Source organism: Pararge aegeria, chromosome 6 (assembly GCF_905163445.1).
Source record: "Pararge aegeria chromosome 6, ilParAegt1.1, whole genome shotgun sequence".
In the NCBI taxonomy this organism is placed as follows: Eukaryota; Metazoa; Arthropoda; class Insecta; order Lepidoptera; family Nymphalidae; genus Pararge; species Pararge aegeria.
The window spans coordinates 7,257,331-7,279,424 of record NC_053185.1 but is presented as its reverse complement, the minus strand read 5'-3'; the positions used below and the strand labels follow the sequence as shown (position 1 = coordinate 7,279,424).

General features: G+C 35.2%; 2 protein-coding genes across 2 annotated transcripts; one reads left to right on the top strand and one right to left on the bottom strand.

Annotated features, from left to right (window-relative positions):
- Positions 1-107: 107 nt before the first annotated feature.
- Positions 108-15,152, bottom strand: LOC120624638. Its single transcript, XM_039891294.1, has 12 exons — positions 15,043-15,152; positions 13,496-13,731; positions 12,846-13,082; positions 11,721-11,983; positions 10,038-10,815; positions 8,852-9,021; positions 7,514-7,742; positions 6,757-6,937; positions 5,744-5,964; positions 2,364-5,660; positions 1,498-2,292; positions 108-1,194 (listed from the first exon to the last, which is right to left on the bottom strand). Exons 2-12 carry the CDS (start codon positions 13,727-13,729, stop codon positions 958-960), a joined length of 6,642 nt encoding a protein of 2,213 aa, XP_039747228.1. The 5' UTR covers positions 13,730-13,731; positions 15,043-15,152; the 3' UTR covers positions 108-957.
- A 1,521-nt stretch (positions 15,153-16,673) lies between these two features.
- LOC120624278 lies at positions 16,674-18,921 on the top strand. Its single transcript, XM_039890728.1, has one exon. It carries the CDS (start codon positions 16,903-16,905, stop codon positions 18,919-18,921), a length of 2,019 nt encoding a protein of 672 aa, XP_039746662.1. The 5' UTR covers positions 16,674-16,902.
- Positions 18,922-22,094: the final 3,173 nt, after the last annotated feature.

Below are 22,094 nucleotides of genomic sequence, written 5' to 3'. Positions count from 1 at the left end.
AAATAGTTCATTCATACTGTAACGATATTGCCTTGCATTTGTTTTATTACAACCCATTGTTATGTATGAATGACAAGTATGATATCGTGGTCGCACACGATCGCAACTCATGACTGAATATTGTAAATATTTGAATTGTTTTATATAAAATAAAATTAGTTTTGATAACACGAGCATTTTAATTTCTATCATCGATACAGATCAGTGCCTCACCGTAAACCGGAAAAAATTGTTAGCATACAATTTGTATGTAATCATTCACACTTATAGAAAAGCCAGACTAAAATTAGCGCAAATTCTTCAAATTTAAACAATATCGATAAAAAGTTGGCCTCTGTTTAAGAATCACAGTTTGTGCATATCCCATCCGTACAATTTAACATTTACTTCAATCGAGCCACATGTAATAAACCAAGATTGGTTTCATCTCTGTCAAGAGAAACATTATTAATTTCGGGTGTAAGAGGTAATTCCAAATCTTTTCGCAAGCATATTTTAATAAAATATCAATCTTATTTAATATAATAGAGGTATAAAATCGCAAAAGAGGTATGCAATTAACTACAAGCCTATGCAGATCTCTGTAAGGCAAATATTTTACGCTATATTCCTATCTACATCACTATCAACTATAGAGGTGTCTAAGGCTACCTTTCCAACAGAACAGTGCAGGTTTTCAGACTTAAATTTAGTGATCTCATTCATCTCGCCTCATTTTTTTATAACCTCACAGCACTTTTCGCGAAAGGCAGCCAAACCTTTTCTAAAGCTATTGAGATACATGAATTTAGCAATTAGTTTTGTTAATTAATTCCATAAAACAGGTAAGTTCTGATCCAAAATTTAACCACAAATGCACTGCATACAAATGCAACTAATGGAAGATAATTATCATTAAATGGCCAATCAACATCAAATCAACAGGAATAATTCTCGAAAATAAACAAACAGTATTAACTATGCAGGTTTGTCATGTACCTTCTTTAACAAACTACTGCAAAACAGTATTATATCATTGCAGTTCAACCTTTCGGTGAGACGATCTTGAAGTATAGACAATACATGTTTACCATCTCTCTCACTCATCTTTTCCATTATTATGTTGATTAAAGTGTTGCATGATAAATTTTCAACAATTTTATGCTTAGATGTTTCATCCATACAGTCATTTAATCTCTCAACAAAATCTGGCCTCTGAAAAGATATAAACATAAATTAAAAATTAATAAATATATTTCTAAAAGAATGTAGTTATATGAACAGTTCAAATACGTCCATTTTCATTAATGTCTGAATGTAAGCATTCATTTAACTTAATCGCTAATGAAAGACTATTTTATACCAATAATATAATACACCGTTTACACATATGATGCCTTAATAATAAACGTAGCTAGATAGCGTTTTTCCTGGCTCTGGACATTTGGTAGGTGCTATCAGTAATAACTAAACAGCATGGATATAGTTAAAAGTTTAAAAATTACTGCGATAACTTACCTCTGATAAACAATCCGTTATAATAGTAGCCGTTGATTTGCTGCCGGACTCATTTGTTTGTACAAAACAATGTGCTGTTACCACTGGATCTGTTTGCGAACTAGCTAATGTGACAGCAACACATTCAGTCTGCATTTGAATACTTTCTACTAAAGTAGTCTCTGTTTGTACTTCTACGCTTGCTTGAGACTGGAGTTTGGTTGATTCGCTTATTGCATCGTCAACCGACGAAGTAACTTCAACACTCGCCGCGTTTTTAGATAAATATTCATATAAAACACTCTTAGCGACTTGAACTTTAGGCGCTTTGATACAAAGTCGATTGATTTCGAGCTCAGTCATCTTCGCTAAGTCTCCTATGGTCTCCACCTTCCCATCAAACGTATTGACTAGCAATGTTTTCATTGCAGGCGATGAGAGCTCTGCAGCTATATTTTCAATTCGGTCTTCGCAATTCACCAACTCTAAACAAATTGGATCCCTATCATTTAAATCGCTGGTTTTGATTACTTCTACTATGGGCGTCTCATCTAGAGAGCTCATTTCCGTATCAGCGCTCATACTTTGGGTATCGTTTGCTTCTGAAAAACTTTCGACAGCTTTATTTAATACAGAATCTAATTTAAACACGTTTTCTAATCTTCTAGGCGATTTAGTAGCAATCTGTGCGCGAGCCTGTCTCTCTAGGCGTTTATTAGCAGAATTTTGCGGAGATCGAATATAGCCTTGTTCTATGTACTTTTTAACACATATTGTCGTAGACACAGGTGGATCGTGGAAGCTCACACGTTTTCTCTAGAATAAAAAAAACTAAGTAAGCAATTTATGTTCGAATATAACAAGATAATTATATTTTCAACACTTACTTTACTCGCCGGTGAAGTGGTAGATTCATCTGTAATATCATTTAATTTTCTCTTCAAAATAGGTCCGGAAGGACTGCAGTCAGTAGTGGGCAAACTTCGTTTGAATTTAAGAAAATTTTCACTGTCCTCAGTTTCTTCTGAATTGTCATTTTCTCCACTGGAACTATTGTATAGAATTCTCAAATTACGTCTCGCTGGCGTATTAAGAGAGGGACTTTTCTTAGCTTCTTCAGCGTCTGTGGGTTTTTCTGAAACCATTAACGTCTGCAGTCTATCTGGTACACACAAGCCTAACATTTGCGCCGCTCTCCCCCCGGAACGCATCTGGGGCCTGTTTCTTTTTAACGACAAAGATGAACTAGGACTTGTAATCTTAGCGCAAACTTCCTCGCGAGGCGGCGAACGATCTCTCTTATCCGGAGACGCATTGTCCTCCGTGAAGATTTCGGGCGATTCAAGAATTTCAAATGGCTCCCCATTGCTTTGGACTGGTGAAGCAAGCTTTATAACTACATAGTCGCTACTTGTTTCGGGTGTTGGCGATACCTGGTCCTGAACGGGGCTCATTGATTTTATTGGTGATATTTGCAATATATTATAGAAAAAGTCTTTTTTTCTTTGGTCATTATTACATGACGAGCTAGAATCCTCCTTATCTGCTTCTAATAATACTGACTCGGACAAAGTTTTCGTTATATCTTCAGCAGAGGTCACAAGTGTCACAAGTGAAGCATTCGTGTCATTGTCATCGACTACGTTTTCTGCACTATCGTCATTTATTTTTTTTGCTTCTGCTTTAGAAATATCGGTGGTATTCTGGTCTGCATCAAACGGTTTCTCTGAAATATTCGTTTCGATAAAAATATCGGGATCTACAGGTTGTGTATCGGCATCAGTTGTATTTAGAGTGTCGCGATCTAATACCACAACCTCAAAAATTTCTGCAGTTGGAAGGTATTCATCGTCCCTTAAAAGTTCTGCAGTATTACAATCTATAGGTTCCGTGTCCATTTCCTCTGTTAAGTTAGCCAGATTGGTCTTATTGGAAGGCAATTCGATATCACTGTTACCTTCTATACTGGATAAATGTATGTTCACATGATCACTGATCAAATTTTGTGACCCTGTCTCAACTGCATGCTTTAAATCATTCAATAATACAATGGGATTTTTTTTCCCTGGGACTTTGGCAGGTTTTACAGATATTGCAGTAACCGTTGAATCCTGGGAACTCTCTATGAAATCCTGTGATGCAGCAATCTCTTCCGTATTTAAACTATCTTTGATTAAAGTTGATTTTCCTTCGACGCTTATTTTATTCTCCGATTTGCTTCTTCGTTTTACTGCAGTACTCTCTGAATTAAAGGACAAACGTTTTCTTTTATAAGGAGAGTTACTAATCGTCATTCGCGTCAATCGTTTCTCCGATTGAACTTTTAAAAATGGATGCCCTTCGACCATGTCGATTGCCAGTTGACTTTCAATGCGCGATTTCTTTTTAGTTTTTTTACAAGAAACTTTTTGTTTGTCTTTCACTTTATCAACTTTAGATGTAGACACGGCATTAGTGTTGTCGCCCTCAGAACATATGTTTTCGTCTATTTGTCTCTTCATTTTGTCATTTGGTGTACATACAGTATCATTTTTATTGATATCAGGGCCTAAATTATCTTTAATTGTATCTTTCATTATATTAGCCATAGGTGTAGGCACCACATTAGTTTTCATTTCATCAGGGTACTTCTTGTCCTTTTCATTTGCATCTTCTTTTAAATTACTTGTTACTAGAACTTTACTTTGAGTATCTGTTAAGCATTTTTCTATGATTTCATTTGTTTTATTTGATTTGGGTGTAGCAGGCCCATTTAAATCATCATCAGTATATGCGTTACCTTCGTTATTTTCATCATTTTCAGGCTCATCAATATTATTTGTATCGTGAGGAATTAATACGTCTTGGTCGGTTTCAGTAATTTGAGTCCCCAATGGCATGGATATAGCTATATTATTTGGATCCTGACCAGCTTTGTCCATTTCGTTTAATAAAGTTTTTTTTGAAAAGAAACAATCAGTGGTTTTAATTACTTTTTTTCCTAATTCATCATGATCTAATATGGTATCTAGGTTATTCTCCGAAGAGTTCTCATTGTAATCGATCATACTTTTTTTATTACTCGCGTCGATTGCGATATCGTTGTTGTCTTTGTCTATATTATCCACATTTGAAGAATCTGGCATTACCTGGTTTTCAGTAATGTTAACGTCAGTTTGGGAACTATTTATATTTGAATGTCGTCCTTTTGTCAATGAAATCAAATGTAGATCGTCAAACTTTTTGGGTTTTCTTTTTACGCGGGACGGTCTTTCTAAATTAAGTTGTGAAGGTGCTGATTTCGTTATATTAATTGAAGTCTTTTTTTTTGAAACTACAGGAGTATTTGAAATATTTTTAGTATTACCAGAATTGACATCATTACATTCTCCAATGTTAGAATTTTCAATCAAATTCCGAACATTACGGAAAACGCGATCTTTTAAAGCCATACGCGGTGATTTAGGATCCTTAACACTGCGCTGTACATCTTTTGTCTTATTATTTTCAGTTGTGTGACTAACGTTTAAATTTACATTCCCGCTTTCTGCTGTGCCTGATGTAACATTTTCCATTATTTTGGGCAAAATATCAGTGTTAGGAATATTTTTAAGTATAGCAGATACATCTTCATTTGTTAAGGTATTTGTCGATTTAGTAGATGCGGTACTTGTGTCTTGTGAATCGGTTTTCCAAGTGGATAATTTGAACTCATCTTGTGACTGAGACAGATCCTGATACAATGCCGGAATATCTTCCCTCTTTCTTTGGAATTTTTCTTTCTGATTCTCTGTTAAATTTCTAGGGTTGAATTTCCAGTTAGATTTGACAACGACAAACTCTTCGCCATTTTCTACGACAGTATTTATTATACTGGCTTCTTTTTTTGATTTCTTTGCAACTTTACTTGGTGTAGTGAAATTTTCAGGATCTAGTTGCTTCTGGTGATTTAATGTAATTGATTCTTCGACAATTTCAAATGCTTCAATAATTTCTTTAGCAATGTTATCAAGGAGATTTTCATTATTAGATGTTTTGTAAATGGCGAGAATATGATTACTCAATCCTTTATGATTTTTAAAATATGGTGCACACTCTTTCAATTGGTCTACTAAATGTGATTTAAGTTCCGCGTACGATTTCGACTCTAAGATGGATTTTAAGGAAATAAAAATATCTTCGATATGTTTTAAAAGTTCACTTCCCTGAAACCGAGAAATAATATTTGAGCATATTAGTATAAAAAAGTACAATATTATTAGATTTTTATGTAGACCTAACTACTTACATAATCTTTTTGTTGCTTAAACATTACATTGCATACTTTCAATATGTTGTTTACAATAGACATTATATGTTCTGCTATTGTTACATTTGTGTTTTTACTCAAACTGTTTAGAGTATGAACTATAAAGCTAGAAAGCGATGGAAGTACTTTTTCTATTTGCAATTCATTAATTTGTTTGGTCAACTGTACAATCAATTCCATCTCTTTATACATATCAGTATCTGAAAAATATAGTAGCTTTTATAGAACACATAGTCAATTGTCATACATTATTAAATTCTAATGTTTTGAGCAATATCATATTACTAAAGATTCTTCAAACTTTCTACCACAATGGTTGAAGCCTTACCCAAGTTGCCTCATTTAAATAAAATTTTGTACAATGCTTCTTAGAATTTCTATTTTAATCTTAAAAACAGATTTCTATTTTTTAAAGAGAATGTTGAAGATAAACTTAGCTATTGCATATTAAATACTGATTAAATTACAATATCGAGAAGAAGAAAACTTTTAATTTTTATTCAACAAGAATTATGTTTATAAATTTAATGAATAATGCAAGAACTTAGTTTTACATCATTAATGTCTCACTGATTTTACAATGGACATTAGATAGCTATTGCCACCAAGATTACAGTGAGCGGGACTTGGGTAGAGTCTTAAGCTTATCCCACTGTTGGTAGAATGATATCAGCACGCCTTTTTAATCATTTATTGCTCATTTCAATACATTAATTAACTAACGGAGGCAGAATGTTTCATACTGGATTAGAAGTTCTAAATCAGTTCTAATTTGAAACCGATTTGGTAGAGTTCTTTGCATCAACATATTTTCCACTGATGCGTCATAAAGTGAGACCAACACAATGCTCTTGCTTCCCAGTGTTGAAGTAACTTAACTCATTGTTGCTTGTTACTAGCCTGACTCATAAGTGACTGTTTTCATGGATATAAAATCTAAATGTGATATAGAAGTAGGAATAAGATATATTTTAAATAAATCATAAACAAACCTTCCTTTTGTAGTTTGTGGTCCAATATAGCAATAGTAGCATTCAAAAAAAATAAACATGTTGATTGATTATCACAGTGGATAGTTAATGCATTGACAATGTCTTTATGACCTGACTTCATTTGCAAATTTGGGCCCAGAGTATTGTATAGGTTGAGCCAAGCTGTTGTTGAGTCTTCTTTCTAAAATAAAAATCATAATATTGGTAAAGTGGGTTAGTTACCTGAATGTTATGACTTATAAGCTACTTAGGGAATCATTGATAAGAAGCTTTAGGGATACTACCCAATGGAGTCAATTCTATCATACATCTCAAAATTCAGCTGGCAATACAAAAAAAAATGCTTTGCTTTTCCATAAAGAACATTATGAGAAAGGTGCAGTAATCCTTTGTGAATCCCATACCCACGCTATACACGCTTTTATAACATGATAACTAATCTAATATCAGATCTACCTTAACCTAAGTTTAAACATTGTATTCATTAAAATCATTTTTAATACAATGTTTTTTGTATTTCACTACAAGTTAGCCCTAGACTGCATTTCACCAGGTAGTAAGTGATGATGCAGTCTAAGATGGTAGCGGGCTAACCTGTTAGAGAATATGGTAGTCATACCCCTAATCGGTTTCTACGCGACATTGAACTGGAACCCTAAATCGCTTAGCGGCACGTATTTGCCGGTAGGGTGCTAGTAGAACTCGGTTTTGCTATACACAAAGTTTAATTTATAAAATTTTACAACTGAATGCTTACATCAACAAAATTGTTAGTATACTTGAATGGCCAGAGGTACATTTTGACAAGCAAACGAGGGCACACACTGTAAGCGGAGATGCACATAGACTCAGCCATCGCTGTCCACATTATCATGCCATTGGATGACAGTTTTTTAACAAACCATTCTATACTGTTACTGGATGTTTGCAAAGCATCAATAAACATCCAATCTGTTATCGTTTTGATACTTGTTTTAGCAATTTGCCTGCAATGAAAGGAATTTTATGAATTAGTTATATCTTACATCTCTGTTGGATTGAATTTTAAAAAGTAATATCCATGTTGAAAGTATGCAAATGGATCATTCATTCGTAACTTAGAAGTGGTGATTGACTGGATGACACAATCTCTAATGTCCTATCTCATGCGAATCAAGAAGGACCAACAAGTGACATTAATAGGCTGAGGGGGATTTTGAAAGGACCTGACGTCATCGCTTCCCTTCCCGCGTGACCCTCATCGCGCGACCACCAAACCTGCATCCCTACAAAACCCCAAGGGAAGAGCCATGCTTGGCAACAGGGAGACAGTTCATGACGACGCGGAGCCCAGAAATTTGCATGTAATACTCCATTCCAGAAAAAATTGTGTTTTGTTAAGATGATGTTTTGTGAAAACACTCCTCAATTGAGATAAGATTCTGAGGAATATGTTTATCTACCCAATGTACAACCCCAAACACTGGTACTGGCGCAGAAATGATCCAGGTAGTAGAAAACCAGGCTATCATAATATGGTTTATGGTTTTATGGTTACCCTATACATTTTTTATTTTTATAAAATCTTAAATTTAATTGACAGCAGCAATGTAAACATTGTTATTTAAGATGACAGAGCTATTGCGAAATTTGTTATTTCTTCCGACCAATCAAAAAGCATTGTGGTAAATTATCGCCGCCATTAAGCGACACTCGACTGCCTTGGTAATTACTATAACGAAAAATTACAGCTACAGTTTCAGATTTCATTTTTTAAGCTAAAACAAAGTTAGGTCTACATTCGCAATTATTATAGATATTTTTTAGCCGCCCAACCTACCAATAAAGATATTTCAAAGCTTATTCGCAACACAACCTAAAAGAGTCATCATCATCACACATGCACAGGTTTCCATCCACAACGAGAAGGGTTTAGGTAGTCTACCCTACCTACGCTTAGGTAGTGACCCTAGTCCAGTGTGGATTGGTTGACTTCACACGCCTTTGAGAACATTATGGAGAACTCTAAGTCATGCAGGTTTCCTCACTGTGTTTCCTTCACCGTTGAAGCAAGTAATATTTTAATAACCTTAAACAGTATGAAATACAAACAAACCTGTCTTCTAAACTGTCCAGCGGCAGATTGTTTAGCAAAGCAATAATCTTTTGAATTGGTGGATTCGGATCATCTGTTGCCTTCATCAGGTGCTGAATTGTGGGTGATTTGTTGAATAATGTTGGTATCAATACATTCACAACAATATTCAATAGCTGTTTGTCACAGTCCTGGAAATATTAATAAATAAAATAGAAGATTGTTCAACAAGGGAGTAATGCAATGACTTAAGTTACAGGCGTCCAAACAAATTACGAGTAACAAGGGATTTTAGAGCAACTCCCGAGCGTAGCGATTGCTTCATTCTTAGGTAAGAAATGTTGTATAAATCATCGCTTACACGATTGAATAAATGAACGCAAGTAGAAAATTTCACACTAGGCACCCAGTCTACTTTTCAACACATCTAAGCCTTACTAGACCAGGGTAGAAGCCTTTAAAAATAATAAAAAGTGAAAAAAAATTATAGTAGGATGTAACCCACCTAGAGAGGAAGAATATTATAAAAATGAAAGGAAAAATTATTTACGGGCGATCTGAGGTCGGGAAGGAGATGGGGGTGAATTTTTAAGGGTAAAAAACGGTTTTTCTCGATTTCCGGCAAAACTAAAAGTCCTAACGAAAAAATATTTATCTTTGACAATTTTTTTTTTGTAACGAAATTTGGTGAAAACTTACCTTTTTATGTCCCAAATACGCTGTAATTTATTTGATTAAAAATATTTATTTTTTCACCTTTTTTGAATTAATATCGAAAAGCACCCTAATTTTCATTCAATAGTAACATATATATTTTTTTTCACCATCGAAAAGTAGAGATTTCAACGAACAGAAAACATACCAACTTTTTGAAAAAAGCTGATATTTTGGCGGGTGAATTTTCGATTGAAAATTAGTGTGCCATTTGACTTTTAGTTTTGCCAGAAATCGAGAAAACCCGTTTTTTACCCTTAAAAACTCGACCCCATCCCCTTCCCGACCTCAGATCGCCCGTAAATAATTTTTCCTTTCATTTTTATAATATTCCTCTCCTTTTCTAATGGGTTTCATCCTAATATTATTTTTTTTTGGTTTGAAAAATTATCGACCCTGGTCTATACGTTTAGTTAACATATTTGTCTTTAACCTAGATATCATAATTATAGTAGACACATAACTATACTTTTAATAATATTGAACTAAATACCTGTGTCAATCCATTCAGCACTGACAATGCCTCATTATAAAGATCTCGCCTCACATTGTTCGCTGGTAATTCACCAATTGTCATAATAAAAGATTTCCAGAAGCACTCTATCTGTTTGTCAGAAAATTCAGCTTGTCGCTCGGCACATATTTTAAGAGCACTGCTTATGGAATGAATCCAGTCCTTCCAATGATTTACAAGTAACTTTGTATTTAGTAATTTTATATTCAATTTTGGCAATGACACACATCCATCACATTCGGCATGTCCAATTATATTAATGAATGCTTGAACGCACAAATTTTTCGTCTTTACAGAAATCTTTCCCGGTATTAGAATATTTACTGACGATGGCTTCCCAAAACAGAAACCTAAGAATGGTATTACAACGAATTCCAAGTTCTTTTCTAATTTATTTTGAAAATTGGTAATCAAAGACCACCATGTTTTACATTTTGCTAAAGCTGTCTCTTCTACCTTTGCATTGTTAGAAGCAAGAGGAACGATTAAAAGTCTCAACCTTTTATTTAAGAAAGCCTCATGTGTTTCTTTCGCGAAGTTAGAGATTAACATGTTCCAGCACAGAAATGCTCTACATCTGTTTCTAATATCCATTTTAAAAGCTTTCTCTACACATGGAAGCAGTGCATTTATAGGACTTGAAGTTGTATTTGTACATTTAGTTATTTGATTTTTTAGCAATTTAATGAAAACTATCCATAGTCTGTGCCAATAGTCACTACCTTTTTCTAACAGGCTTTTCATTATGGCTGGATACCTAAAAATAACATAGATCTATAAACATTATATATATTTAAATAAAAAAATCGTCAGTTATTTTAAACGAATTAAAAGACAGAATAATAAGCTCAGACTTTAGAGAAAACACCAGTCACCAATATTTTAAAGGCTAACAAAGCTTGATATTATTTTCTCTAACAAATTTAGTTATCACCATCAACTCGAAATAATGTAAGAAAATACGTATGAACGCTTCATAGGTGCCTAAGTTATGGATAAACAAAAAACTTGAATTATATTTTTTTTCTATACCCACAAGGGGCGTCCATAAAATAAGTGGTGTTTTTTAAATTTTTTGTATCTCCCTCCCCCCCTGGTGAGATGCCGTGAGATTTTATTCAACCCCCTCCCCCATCCCCCAATCTCACATGAGATTTTACAAAATGTGGGTTTCTTACGTAAGCGCGTTGGATTGTTATTTTAAAAAGAAAAAAACAAATGGTATAAAACAAATATGGTGGTTTGACAGTCAGTAGATGAATTTTTTTTTTTTTGAACTAATTAGTGAATGATCTTAATCGTATTACGATTGCATTTAAAATTAAATCTTAAGCATGTACAATTTTAGATAAAATGGACAGAAAAAAATTGCGAGACATTAGCCGAGACCCCCGTAAGATAAGATTAGATGAGATTTGACTCAACCCCCTCCCCAGTTAAAATCTCACGTATTTTATGAACGCCCAAGACTGGAAAAAAAGAACCGGCAGCAAAGAAGTTGGGCAGGTGAACTGAAATTTATTTTATTTTTTACGGCATGGTAATTATGAATAAGTGGCACAAGGAAGGAATTAATGGCAGAAGTTTGAGCTTTCCTGACATTTAATTAATCAAGTTTTCCTAGTTACTCTTTTCAATATGAATTTAAATTTTATGATTTACCTTTTTGCTGTATGAATATTTTCTAAAACCTTTTGCCAGTCGTCATTGCTTAGATAATCAAATTGTATAAGTTCATCGGTCAGCAGTTCAAGAGTCTCCAATAAATTTAGCATTGTGTCACTATTATCCTCTTCTATTTCTACTGATTGCTGCACCACAAATGGTATAAGTCCTGAGAACCAAACTTTGATTCCATTTCTTACAAATGTTGCTTTCTGTTCAGAAGGCAGTATTTTGAGAAGTTTTCCTACTAATATTATAGACTGAAAATAATTTTTTAGCAAATTAATATGTATATCTGAAATATACATGTATTTCAGATATTTATAGCCAAGAGTACTGCAAACATAGACCTCATTATTATTTTCCATCAGGTATGATTATTATCCAGCGCTCGCTTTCTAGCTAGTTATGTCCCATAATAAACTAATAGATAAAGTTTTTTTGTAATAACCAGAATGGCTAGCATATGGACGGGAGATAATTATCTTCCTATAAAAAGGATAAAAGATTATCTTCTCCTGCAGCATTATAAACTTTCAGAGCACACATGGGAACTATATCCAAATAATGTATGTGTTATAATAAATGGGGATGAACTTTTCCTATTCCATGTTCCCGTGCTTTAGCAGATAAACACGTTAATTATATCCCTTTGTGTCTTCGGCAGGACACAAAGGGATATAATTAACGTGTTTATCTGCTGTGATAAGAATAGGTAGAGTATATAATATATTTATCTTCAATTTAACAGCGACAAACATCTTTTCTTAGTTGTCTTGTATTAATAAACATACTTTTTGTTATATGAAAGAGTATTGAAATTATTAACATATTAAATTTAAAATTTTTTAAATAATTCTTGTTTCACTGGCTGGTACTTTCAATGTGTAAATTAATAATCTTGAAAAAAGGGGAAAAATAAACATGAATTTAATAAGTTTGGTATGATATACTGCTTCCAACAAATTTGTTGTCTTTCAAATATTTAGGGGACATAACTATTCTCTGGGCTGGGCACAGGCAATAAATCTATAAATTCCCATAAAGATTTGTTTATATTCTGGATATTGTACTCTTTTCCAGCAGGTTGTGTTTTTTGGAAAATAATGAAAAATTGCTTACCTGTACTCCAATTTTAGTAGATCTCAATCGGTGACAGTATAAATTCATAATTTCATATATCTCATCAGAATGGTTTTCACAAAGACAAATAAGAGTATCATCGGGATATGAGATAATAGTATCAAAGCAAAGTTTCTTTAATGCTTCCACTGAGTCAACAAGTGCAGTAGTTTTTAGTACATTTAGTACTGCTAATAATGAAGGTACAAAATTTGGAAGTGATGGGCATTTTCCATCCTGAAAAAAAATATTTTGTGAGCTTCTTCAATTGAAATAAATCCCACTGTTTCACAATATATTTCTATAAGCCTACTAAATTCCACTGAGCACAGCCACATCATAGGACAGATGGTTTTAGATGATAGACCAGCACCCAGCTTGGTTTAGAATAGGTAGAATATAATATTGTACTGTGATATTTTAACTGCATCATTGCATAAATATATTTAATTTGTGCCAGATAGTGATAGGCTCTTTTCATTCCACAAACACACAGTTTAAGTTCTTAATATAATTAATTCTGTTATTATTTAATGACTAAATTATAATAAATCTTAGTTTATTGATAAACTAATATCTTGTAACAATTAATAATTATAAAAATTCTCATAAACACATAAAATTATAAAAGTTATTAATATACAACTTACCTTAAATTTTGTAATAAGTGTTGAAATAATGCTCAAGACATGTGCTGCATATTTTAAATCTTCTATCCTATCTCGAATGCATAGTCTTAATAACTTTTCAGCTGTTGGTGCTGTAATTTGGTCTTCTAAGTCCAAAGTGCTGTGCAATACCTGATAGTTGTATGCATTGAGGGTGTAGTCTTCAAAATCATCAACCAACTGTGCAAGACTTTCTATTTTGCAATCCTCAGGCATGGCTTTAACATTTAAATATTAAATCAATAATGTTAGAAATACATATATATATATATTGTTTGACAATGTTCAGGAGCAAAACAGCTTTTTGAAAGTTGAGCATATAGCTCACAATTGTAAGATTTCCCCAGCCAACCTTTTAACTCATTTAAAATAATCTATCAAGTAGGGATTCTATCAACCAACAGAATAGCGGAAAATAATTAATAAGTTAACGTTAAATAATCATTTTTAAATAGTTGAATATGTAATTTATTATCATAATCATCATTACATCCACTGCTGGACAAAATACTTTTAAAGGCAATACTAAATCTAAGAGTCTTTTGCCTCCTCCACTGCCTGTTTAAAATTACTTAATTCAATTGTTAATTAAATAAAGTAAAAAACAATAATTACATAATTCATCATTCTTGGATTATTAGTAATACCCCCTACCGATGGGCTCAGGCCTCCTCTTTCATATGAGAGAGATTGAGATCTCAGACTGTCAATTAGGCATTTATTTAGTGATGATAGAGAAATGGATAAGGACCACTTTGGATCTCCAGGCTCGTTAGCAGTTAGCAAACTACTCCAGTTAGCAGTAGTTTTAGGAAGAGAAAATGTTTTCATTTGGGATCCTCAGCTCGATATTTATAGCAATTAAATAACTTAGAATACAAATTCTATGTATCAGACCCAGAATGGATCTCAACTCAGCATTTACTATGCCTGTGGAGGGACTAAAGGCAAAGTTGGGGCCTTATTTAGAACCATGGTACTGTAGAAGTATGTAACCCATTATCTATACATTTAGGGCAGGATTAGAATGGAAAATGCTATCTGTAGTGTCTAAGAATATTGCTGCTACCAATATTATTGAATATAGAATGATCATTTGTGACGTATTTAATCGAATTAAATAAGTGACAAATCAGAAAGAGGCCACCGAAAAAAGTCAAACCTAAATTAAGGATCTCACAGTTCGTGTTAGTAAACTAAAGTAGAATTAATTTAAAGCTCATTGTAAAGATATGTCATTCAAAGTTATTTCTTAATTCAGCCGTTGTTTTCTTTTTTACGTTGTTATATACTTATGCAAGGATCGAAGTTTCAGCAATACGATGTGCTCATAGTTTATATAAATAGCGTATTTCCGTTAAACGGCGTTGGTAGGTAGAACTTTAGAAGATAGCTAAGAGTTACTAATCTTCTAACGCAACAGGAATGCGTCCAGATATAAACATGGAAACAGCACTGAATAACGGGCATTCACATTAACAATGCTGCAAGTTAACTTAACGAAATATTTAATAAGTCTGAACTATTACCGTTTTCCGTGAAAAAACACAATTTGATCTGGTTTAACTCACTAGAATACTAGAAATATTTCTGTAATTTATATCCGTAACTCATGGTTGAAGATAACACCAAAGACAGCATTCCTTGACATTTCAAACAATTCTGGCGCGAACAGTGACGGAAAAATTGTTGCCAGACTGTAAGGGTTTCAAACCACAGTCTGATTAATATGGATACTAAAATATCTACAATATAATCAATCTATCTGTAGGAACATTGTTTTTTATTCCTTTTATTTAGAATCCTTTATTGCACCAACTTAGAAATAATACAAGAAATACAAAAGAAAAGTTACCAGTTACCTTGGCCAACGAATTAGTTTGGCCATCCAAAGGGGCAATGCTGCCAGCATTTTAGGAACTGTGCCTCGCTGCGGTGGTTTCGAGGACGTTTTAGATTTTATTTAGTTTGTAAATAGTTTATTTTAGGTTATAGGTTGTATTAATAAAAATTATATTTTATGAAAGAAGATAAGTCTTTTTCGATAGGGTTGTAACTAGCTACGTTGGAAGCCTCTCAAAGAAAAGAAAAAAATTAAAAAAAAAAAACAAAGTTTTGTTCGTTATATATTAGCAAGTACACGTGGGGTGCGGCAGTAGTTTAATTTCATTTCATAGCCTCATTGATTAATATACTTACGCCCAACACATTCCTGTTCTTTTTTTGAGTTCTTTTTGTGGTGTGCAGTAAAAGTATATTAATTTCTGACCAAAGAGGAGCCAAACACAACGAACAGAGCTCTTCGCAATCGTAAAAATCGTCGTCTGGTTTAATATTTATTATGTTCTGTTTTTAAGTATTTGCTGTATTAAGTGAAAGCTGATAATATAGTTTTAATAACTTTAATTCCATAATAAGAACATAAAAAATTTGATCTCTACTGGAAATCATTATTCGCCTTAAAAAAAATATAATAGTTTTTATGACAAGTGAATATGTGACATTATTTTGTTCTCCACGAATACTAGGTGTATTCGCTTGAATTATCCAGCGGCATACACATCGCTGATCGCAGCGATAGACAGGCTAGGCGGCTGCCAGTATAAAATACTAGCTGTTGCCCGCGACTTCGTCTGCGTTTGATTTTGTTTTTTGATGTGGCATTAAATTTAGTTGTAGTTCTAAAAAAAAAATTAAAGTATTCAGTAACGCTAAGCCTTAAATGAGGGGTTTGGTGCTGTTCGCTGAGGAGTTCTGTTCCCTATCTTCAACCACAGTTTGGGCAAAATTGAACACATATTATAACCTCTATAGCACAAAAACAATTATATAAATCGGTTATCATTTGTCGGAGTTATGGTGTAAAATCGTCAAACACTTTCATCCCCTCTCTCAAAGGAAACGAGCTTTATGTCGGGATATAAAGTATCCTATATTACTTCTAACACTTCCAAGAATATGTGTACAAAGTTTCATCGGTTTAGCAGTTTTTGCGTGAAAGCGTAACAAACAAACTAACATTGACATTTATAATATTAGTAGGGATGTCCTTTGAGGGGTAGCTAGTCCTACCCTTCCCGTGAGGGGTAGCTAGTCCCCCATCGGGCGCGTCCCCGGGTGGTGGATTGGGGAATACCTCCCAGATATGGGTGGTACCAGGGAAATGAAATACCTGGCGTGAACCAAAGAGCAACCGGCTGGAGAGCCGTTAAAAGCTCCTGAAGGTGGTATGTACGCAGCACCTTCAGTACTGGGCTGAGCTGATGAGGTCTACGTGGAGCCAAAAAGGTCAGCCGAGAACAGCGGCTGGCGGGTAGGACGGGGTCCACTCTGTCAACCCGGCAGGCGTTCTGCAAACATTGGGGGGGATATTGGGGGAAAAAAACTTGATGGCGGATTTAAAAAAACAGTTTAGACTACCCCAGGAGGGTTCCAAATGCAACGCAGGAGGAGAGTCCCTCACTGACAAAACGTCAGTCTGCCCCACGTATTCTGGGGGGGGCAAAGTTCGCTCACCAAATTTGATGGTAGGAGGAAAAACAGAGAAGTTTGAAGAGGTTGGAGATCCATTTGCGAGAGGAAGAACTATACAGAGAACGCCACCAGGACTTACGAAAGAACAGGAAAGCATGAATACTGGGAGTGATGCTTCTGCAGATACTGGTGAAACTGACAACTGCGAAGATGATACACCATCCAAAGAAGGAGAAAGACGGCCAAAAAAACGGAAGAAAGTATCCAGTCCAATTATGGTACAGCCAAGTGAAATAGAACCGTCCGAAGAACTAATGAAAATTAAGGCTAAAGTTGAAGAACTAGTAAATTTCACAAAAGGTAATAAAAAAGTGCATCACGAAGTAAAAACATTTGCATTGGATTTGACAAGCCTAGTTAGGCAGACGGTTATAAAATACAAATATGATACGGTTAAGTTCTACGAACTCCAACAGGAATTCAATACGTATAAAGAAACACAGGAACAACGCGTCTCAGAACTATCAGAACAGATAGAGTATATTAGACAAGATTATGAAAACAGATTTGAGCAACTAAGTAATGAGCGTGGGGATTCCTACGTAGAATGCAATTTAATTTCCAAGAAGTTAAATTTAAACCATCAGGATATTAAGGACTACGACAACCTGCTGACAAAACTTCATTTGGAATGGACCTTAGATAGTTTTAGAAATGTAAAGATCGTCCACGGAGACATCTTCCAAAATGTTTGCAACAACGTTGTATATTTTTGTGAAGAGCAGACAAAATCTCAGTCAAGGAGTGGAAAAAGAGTTCTCAATAGATATCCAGAAATCTTAGAAGGAGAAAGAATCATCTGTGACGGTGGGAGCTACAACATAATGGAACAGTCGGTAACCCTTCTGACGAGCGAAGATCGTAAAATGAGGACTAACAAGGTCGTTGTTGCTTTCTATGATCCGACCAAGCAGGATGGTAGGAGCCAACACGACGTCTTTAAGTTGTGTGAAGAAATAAAACGATTGGCAGAGAAATTTAATATGAAAGAAATATCCATTGTCAATCCACAGGGCGTATCAACCGACGTCATGAGGAAAATGCTTGAAACAATCTTCCATAATACGGACATATCAGTATTCCTGAAAGCAAAGAAGAATAAATTACAAGAAAAAAAGAATACAAATAAAAAAACAGATGAAATAATAGTTATTAAAGGAGATACAGATTCATATGCATATGTATTAAAGAAGTTAAAGAACGGCTTAAAGGGAAGAGACGCTTTAGAACAAATTAAAGGTGTTCAAGAAACAAAAAAAGGTGACATTTTAGTAAAGGTTAAAGAAAATGCCGAAGGAGTAACTAAAATTATCAAAGATATAGTACAAAATAAAAAAATTAAAACGTTAATCAGAAAAACTAAATGCACTTTACATATTAAAGACATTGATAGTATCGCAGACATAGAAGAAGTAAGAACAGCAGTACTAGATACAAATATAGTTCAATCACCAGACATTCTAGCAGTCAGATCCTTAAGACCGATGAAGAATGGAAATCAAATAGCAACAATAGTCCTGGATAAAACAGACGGAGAAGGCATACTAAAAATTAACAGACTTAGGATAGGATTAAGTATATGCCAAGTCTATCAAAGAATAGACGTTCTTAAATGTTACAGATGCTGGTCATATGACCATATAGCAGCAAAATGCTCTGGGGAGGATAGAAGTCTAAAATGTCACTGTTGTGCTCAAGAAGGCCATTTAGCCAGGAACTGCACCAACGAAGCCTTCTGCCCACTCTGTAACACAGAAGGTCATTCATCAGGTAGCGGAAGATGCAAGTTCTTCCACCAAGCCCTGGCTAGGACGAACAGAAGACGACGGGATTCGGTGTCAACTAGATATCAGCATTCACAGTCCTTCAAGTGAATGCGAATAGAAGTATCAGTGCCCACGACATGGCCATGGTAGTAGCGTCTGAAAAGAAATGTGACTTTATAGCTCTTAGCGAACCTAATTTAACGAAATGTAAAAGTAACAATAAACATATGTACGTTAGTGAGGACCTAGGAGCCATGATAATTAACTACAGTCAGAGATACGACGTAACAAAATATCGCACAGTGGGCTGCTGGATCTGCGTTGAGACTAAAGGTGTTTCACTATATAGCGTGTACATAAGCCCGAACAAATGTTCTCCCGAAGGGTTCCTTAATCATCTTGGTAATATTCAGCATGACATAAAGATATTAGCAAACCCTTCAAGCAATATCATCGTAACTGGAGACTTTAATGCGAAGCATCCATGCTGGGGAGGTAACCTGACAAATAGAAGAGGAATTGATCTACTAGAATGGGCTCATTCTATAGAACTTAATATTCTAAATGACGCAGAAGTGCCAACCTGTATACGCCCAAATGGAACATCATACATTGACATGACTTTGGTAAATGACAAGGTGTTAGCAAAGAACACGACATGGACAGTCTTAGAGGATTGTGTTTCTATGAGTGATCACAGAGCAATTATTACTGACATAGTGGAGGAGAATGTCAACGATATGCCCAGATATACACTTGGAAAAACTAATATAGAGACGTTTAACCTAAACTTTGAAGAAATGGTAAAAGGAAAAGACATAAACTCTGAAGAATGCGATAACGCACTGAAAGCAGCTTACGATAAAAGCACACCGAAAATAAGATGTGACGACAACTACAAGTTACCCTACTGGTGGACACTAGACATACAAGAAAAAATAAAGAATACCAGAGTGAGAAGAAGAAAGTTCCAGAAATGTAAGGATAAAGAGAAGAGAGAAGGTCTAAAACACGAATATAAGATCTGTAAAAATGAACTGAAGCTCACAATTATTTCTGAAAAGGCAAAAAAGTGGAATAATTTGTGCGATGAACTAGAGGTAGATATTTTTGGAGGGGCGTACAAGATCGTTAAAAATACACTCCAGCTCCCTAACCCCAAAACCAATCTGTCTCTTGAAGAAAAATGCAAAATTTTCAGTGAGATGTTTATAGTGTCCAGATGTGATGTGTTAAAAAGAGAGGAATCCGTAGAGGATGAGGATTTGGATAATCTAAGGTTCTCTGAGGAGGATGTCACGAAAGCTGCGTATAGAATTAAGATAGGAAAAGCTCCGGGCCCTGACTCATTACCACCTGAAGTAATTAAACAAGTCATAACAAAATATCCTACTTACTTTGTCCAGCTATTTAACGGGCTTCTAGAGGTCGGAAGGTTCCCAGAGACCTGGAAGCTCGCTAAACTCATCCTTATCGACAAACCAAGAAAGTCACCAAGCGAAGCCAGTAAATATAGACCAATCTGCCTGATAAATGTATTAGCCAAAGTTTATGAAAGACTCTTGAATACTAGACTGATACAAGAGCTTGACAAAAATGGGGGACTCCATAAGAATCAGTATGGCTTTAGAAAGGGAAGAACAACCACAGACGCAATAATGCAAGTCGTAAACTTGGCAAGACAGGCAAAAACAAGAAACAAATGGAACGGATTGATACTGGTTGACGTACGTAATGCGTTTAATACGGCATCATGGCTGAGAATAATAGCTAAACTTAGAATTAGGAAAGTGAACAAGTACATAATAAACAGTATAGTTGATTATTTAGAGCACAGAGCTATTATATTAAAGAAGGGAGTCAAAGTACAGATCGGAGGGGGTGTTCCTCAAGGATCCGTTCTTGGGCCAACCCTGTGGAACATTCTATATGATGACATTATGTCAGTAGAAGTGCCGGAAGGGGTCAACCTGATATGCTATGCAGACGACTTAGCGGTGTCAGTGACAGCTAATAGTGCGGCTGACTTAATGAGGAAAGGAGATGAAACCCTGCATAATATAATGCTATGGATGACGCTCAATCGCTTAGAAATTGCTCCACAGAAAACTGTGGCCATAATATTTAATAGAAGGCTAAGGGCAGAAAACTCCTTCAGATGCGGAAGTATACAGGTCACTCCTGCCCCATCTGTAACCTACCTGGGAGTGACCCTGGATTGCAACCTGAATTTTGGCAAACACGTAAGGATAGCTTGTGAAAAGGCTCAAAAGACTGTTAAAGCACTCTGCACAATTCTACCCAATACACGTGGACCAAGCTCAGGAAAAAGAAGGACTTTGGCACTAGCAATGCAGGCTGTAGTTATGTATGCGGCACCAATCTGGGTAACAGCCATGGACAAGGAAGTACACAGAAAGACGGTTCTAAGCGCCCAGAGAACGATGGCACTTAGAACTTGCTCTGCATATAAAACAACATCCACCGACGCTGCCCTTGTACTGGCAAACCTCATCCCAGCCCACATCTTGGCACAGGAGAGATCAGGTACATATTGCTTAAACCTACCGGAGAAAAGATATGCGGCCAGAGAAAGGACCTTGGAGATATGGCAACAAGAATGGAACCAGTCTACCAAAGGCCGATGGACGCATAGACTAATTGGGGATATAAAGGGATGGGTACATAGGAAACATGGAAATATAACGTTTAGGATGACACAGTGCTTTACAGGCCATGGGGTTTTTATGCAATACATAGCACGCATAAAGAAAAGAGTGAGTAGTGATTGCATGTATTGTGAACACCCATGTGATGATGCAGAACATACCCTGTTTCACTGCCCACGATTTGAAGAAGAAAGGGAGAATGTGAAGAAGGAAATAGGAAGTGAAATAAAGACAGAAAACCTAACCTCCATAATGCTAGAGGCATCAGAGAAATGGGAATCTATAAAAAAATACATGGAAGAGATAATAAAAGTCAAGGAAAGTGACGAAAGAGAAGGAAGGTAGGACAACGACGTTAGTGGTAGGCCAAATGGCAGGTACACTAACGTTTAGAAGGCAGGAGGGGTTTTTAGTCGGTAGGAGTCCGGCACTATCCATAGGGATGTCCATGAGGATTTTCCCCTCCTAATATATAAAAAAAAAAAAAGAAAAAAAGGGATGTCCTTTGAAATGGATATAGTATGTAAGCTGTGGTAAGTTTATAAAGGGGGTTAGTTTAATTTGATTCTATTTAAAGTATATTTCTGTTTATATCACCTGCAATTTCATTGG

Coding starts and splice junctions, on each gene's coding strand:
- LOC120624638 (XM_039891294.1), bottom strand. CDS start 13,729: ATGCCTGAGGATTGCAAAATAGAAAGTCTTGCACAGTTGGTTGATGAT. Junction 10,816..11,720: donor AATATTCATACAGCAAAAAG/GTAAATCATAAA, acceptor TGTTATTTTTAG/GTATCCAGCCATAATGAAAA. Junction 1,195..1,497: donor TAACGGATTGTTTATCAGAG/GTAAGTTATCGC, acceptor ATATCTTTTCAG/AGGCCAGATTTTGTTGAGAG.
- LOC120624278 (XM_039890728.1), top strand. CDS start 16,903: ATGGCGGATTTAAAAAAACAGTTTAGACTACCCCAGGAGGGTTCCAAA.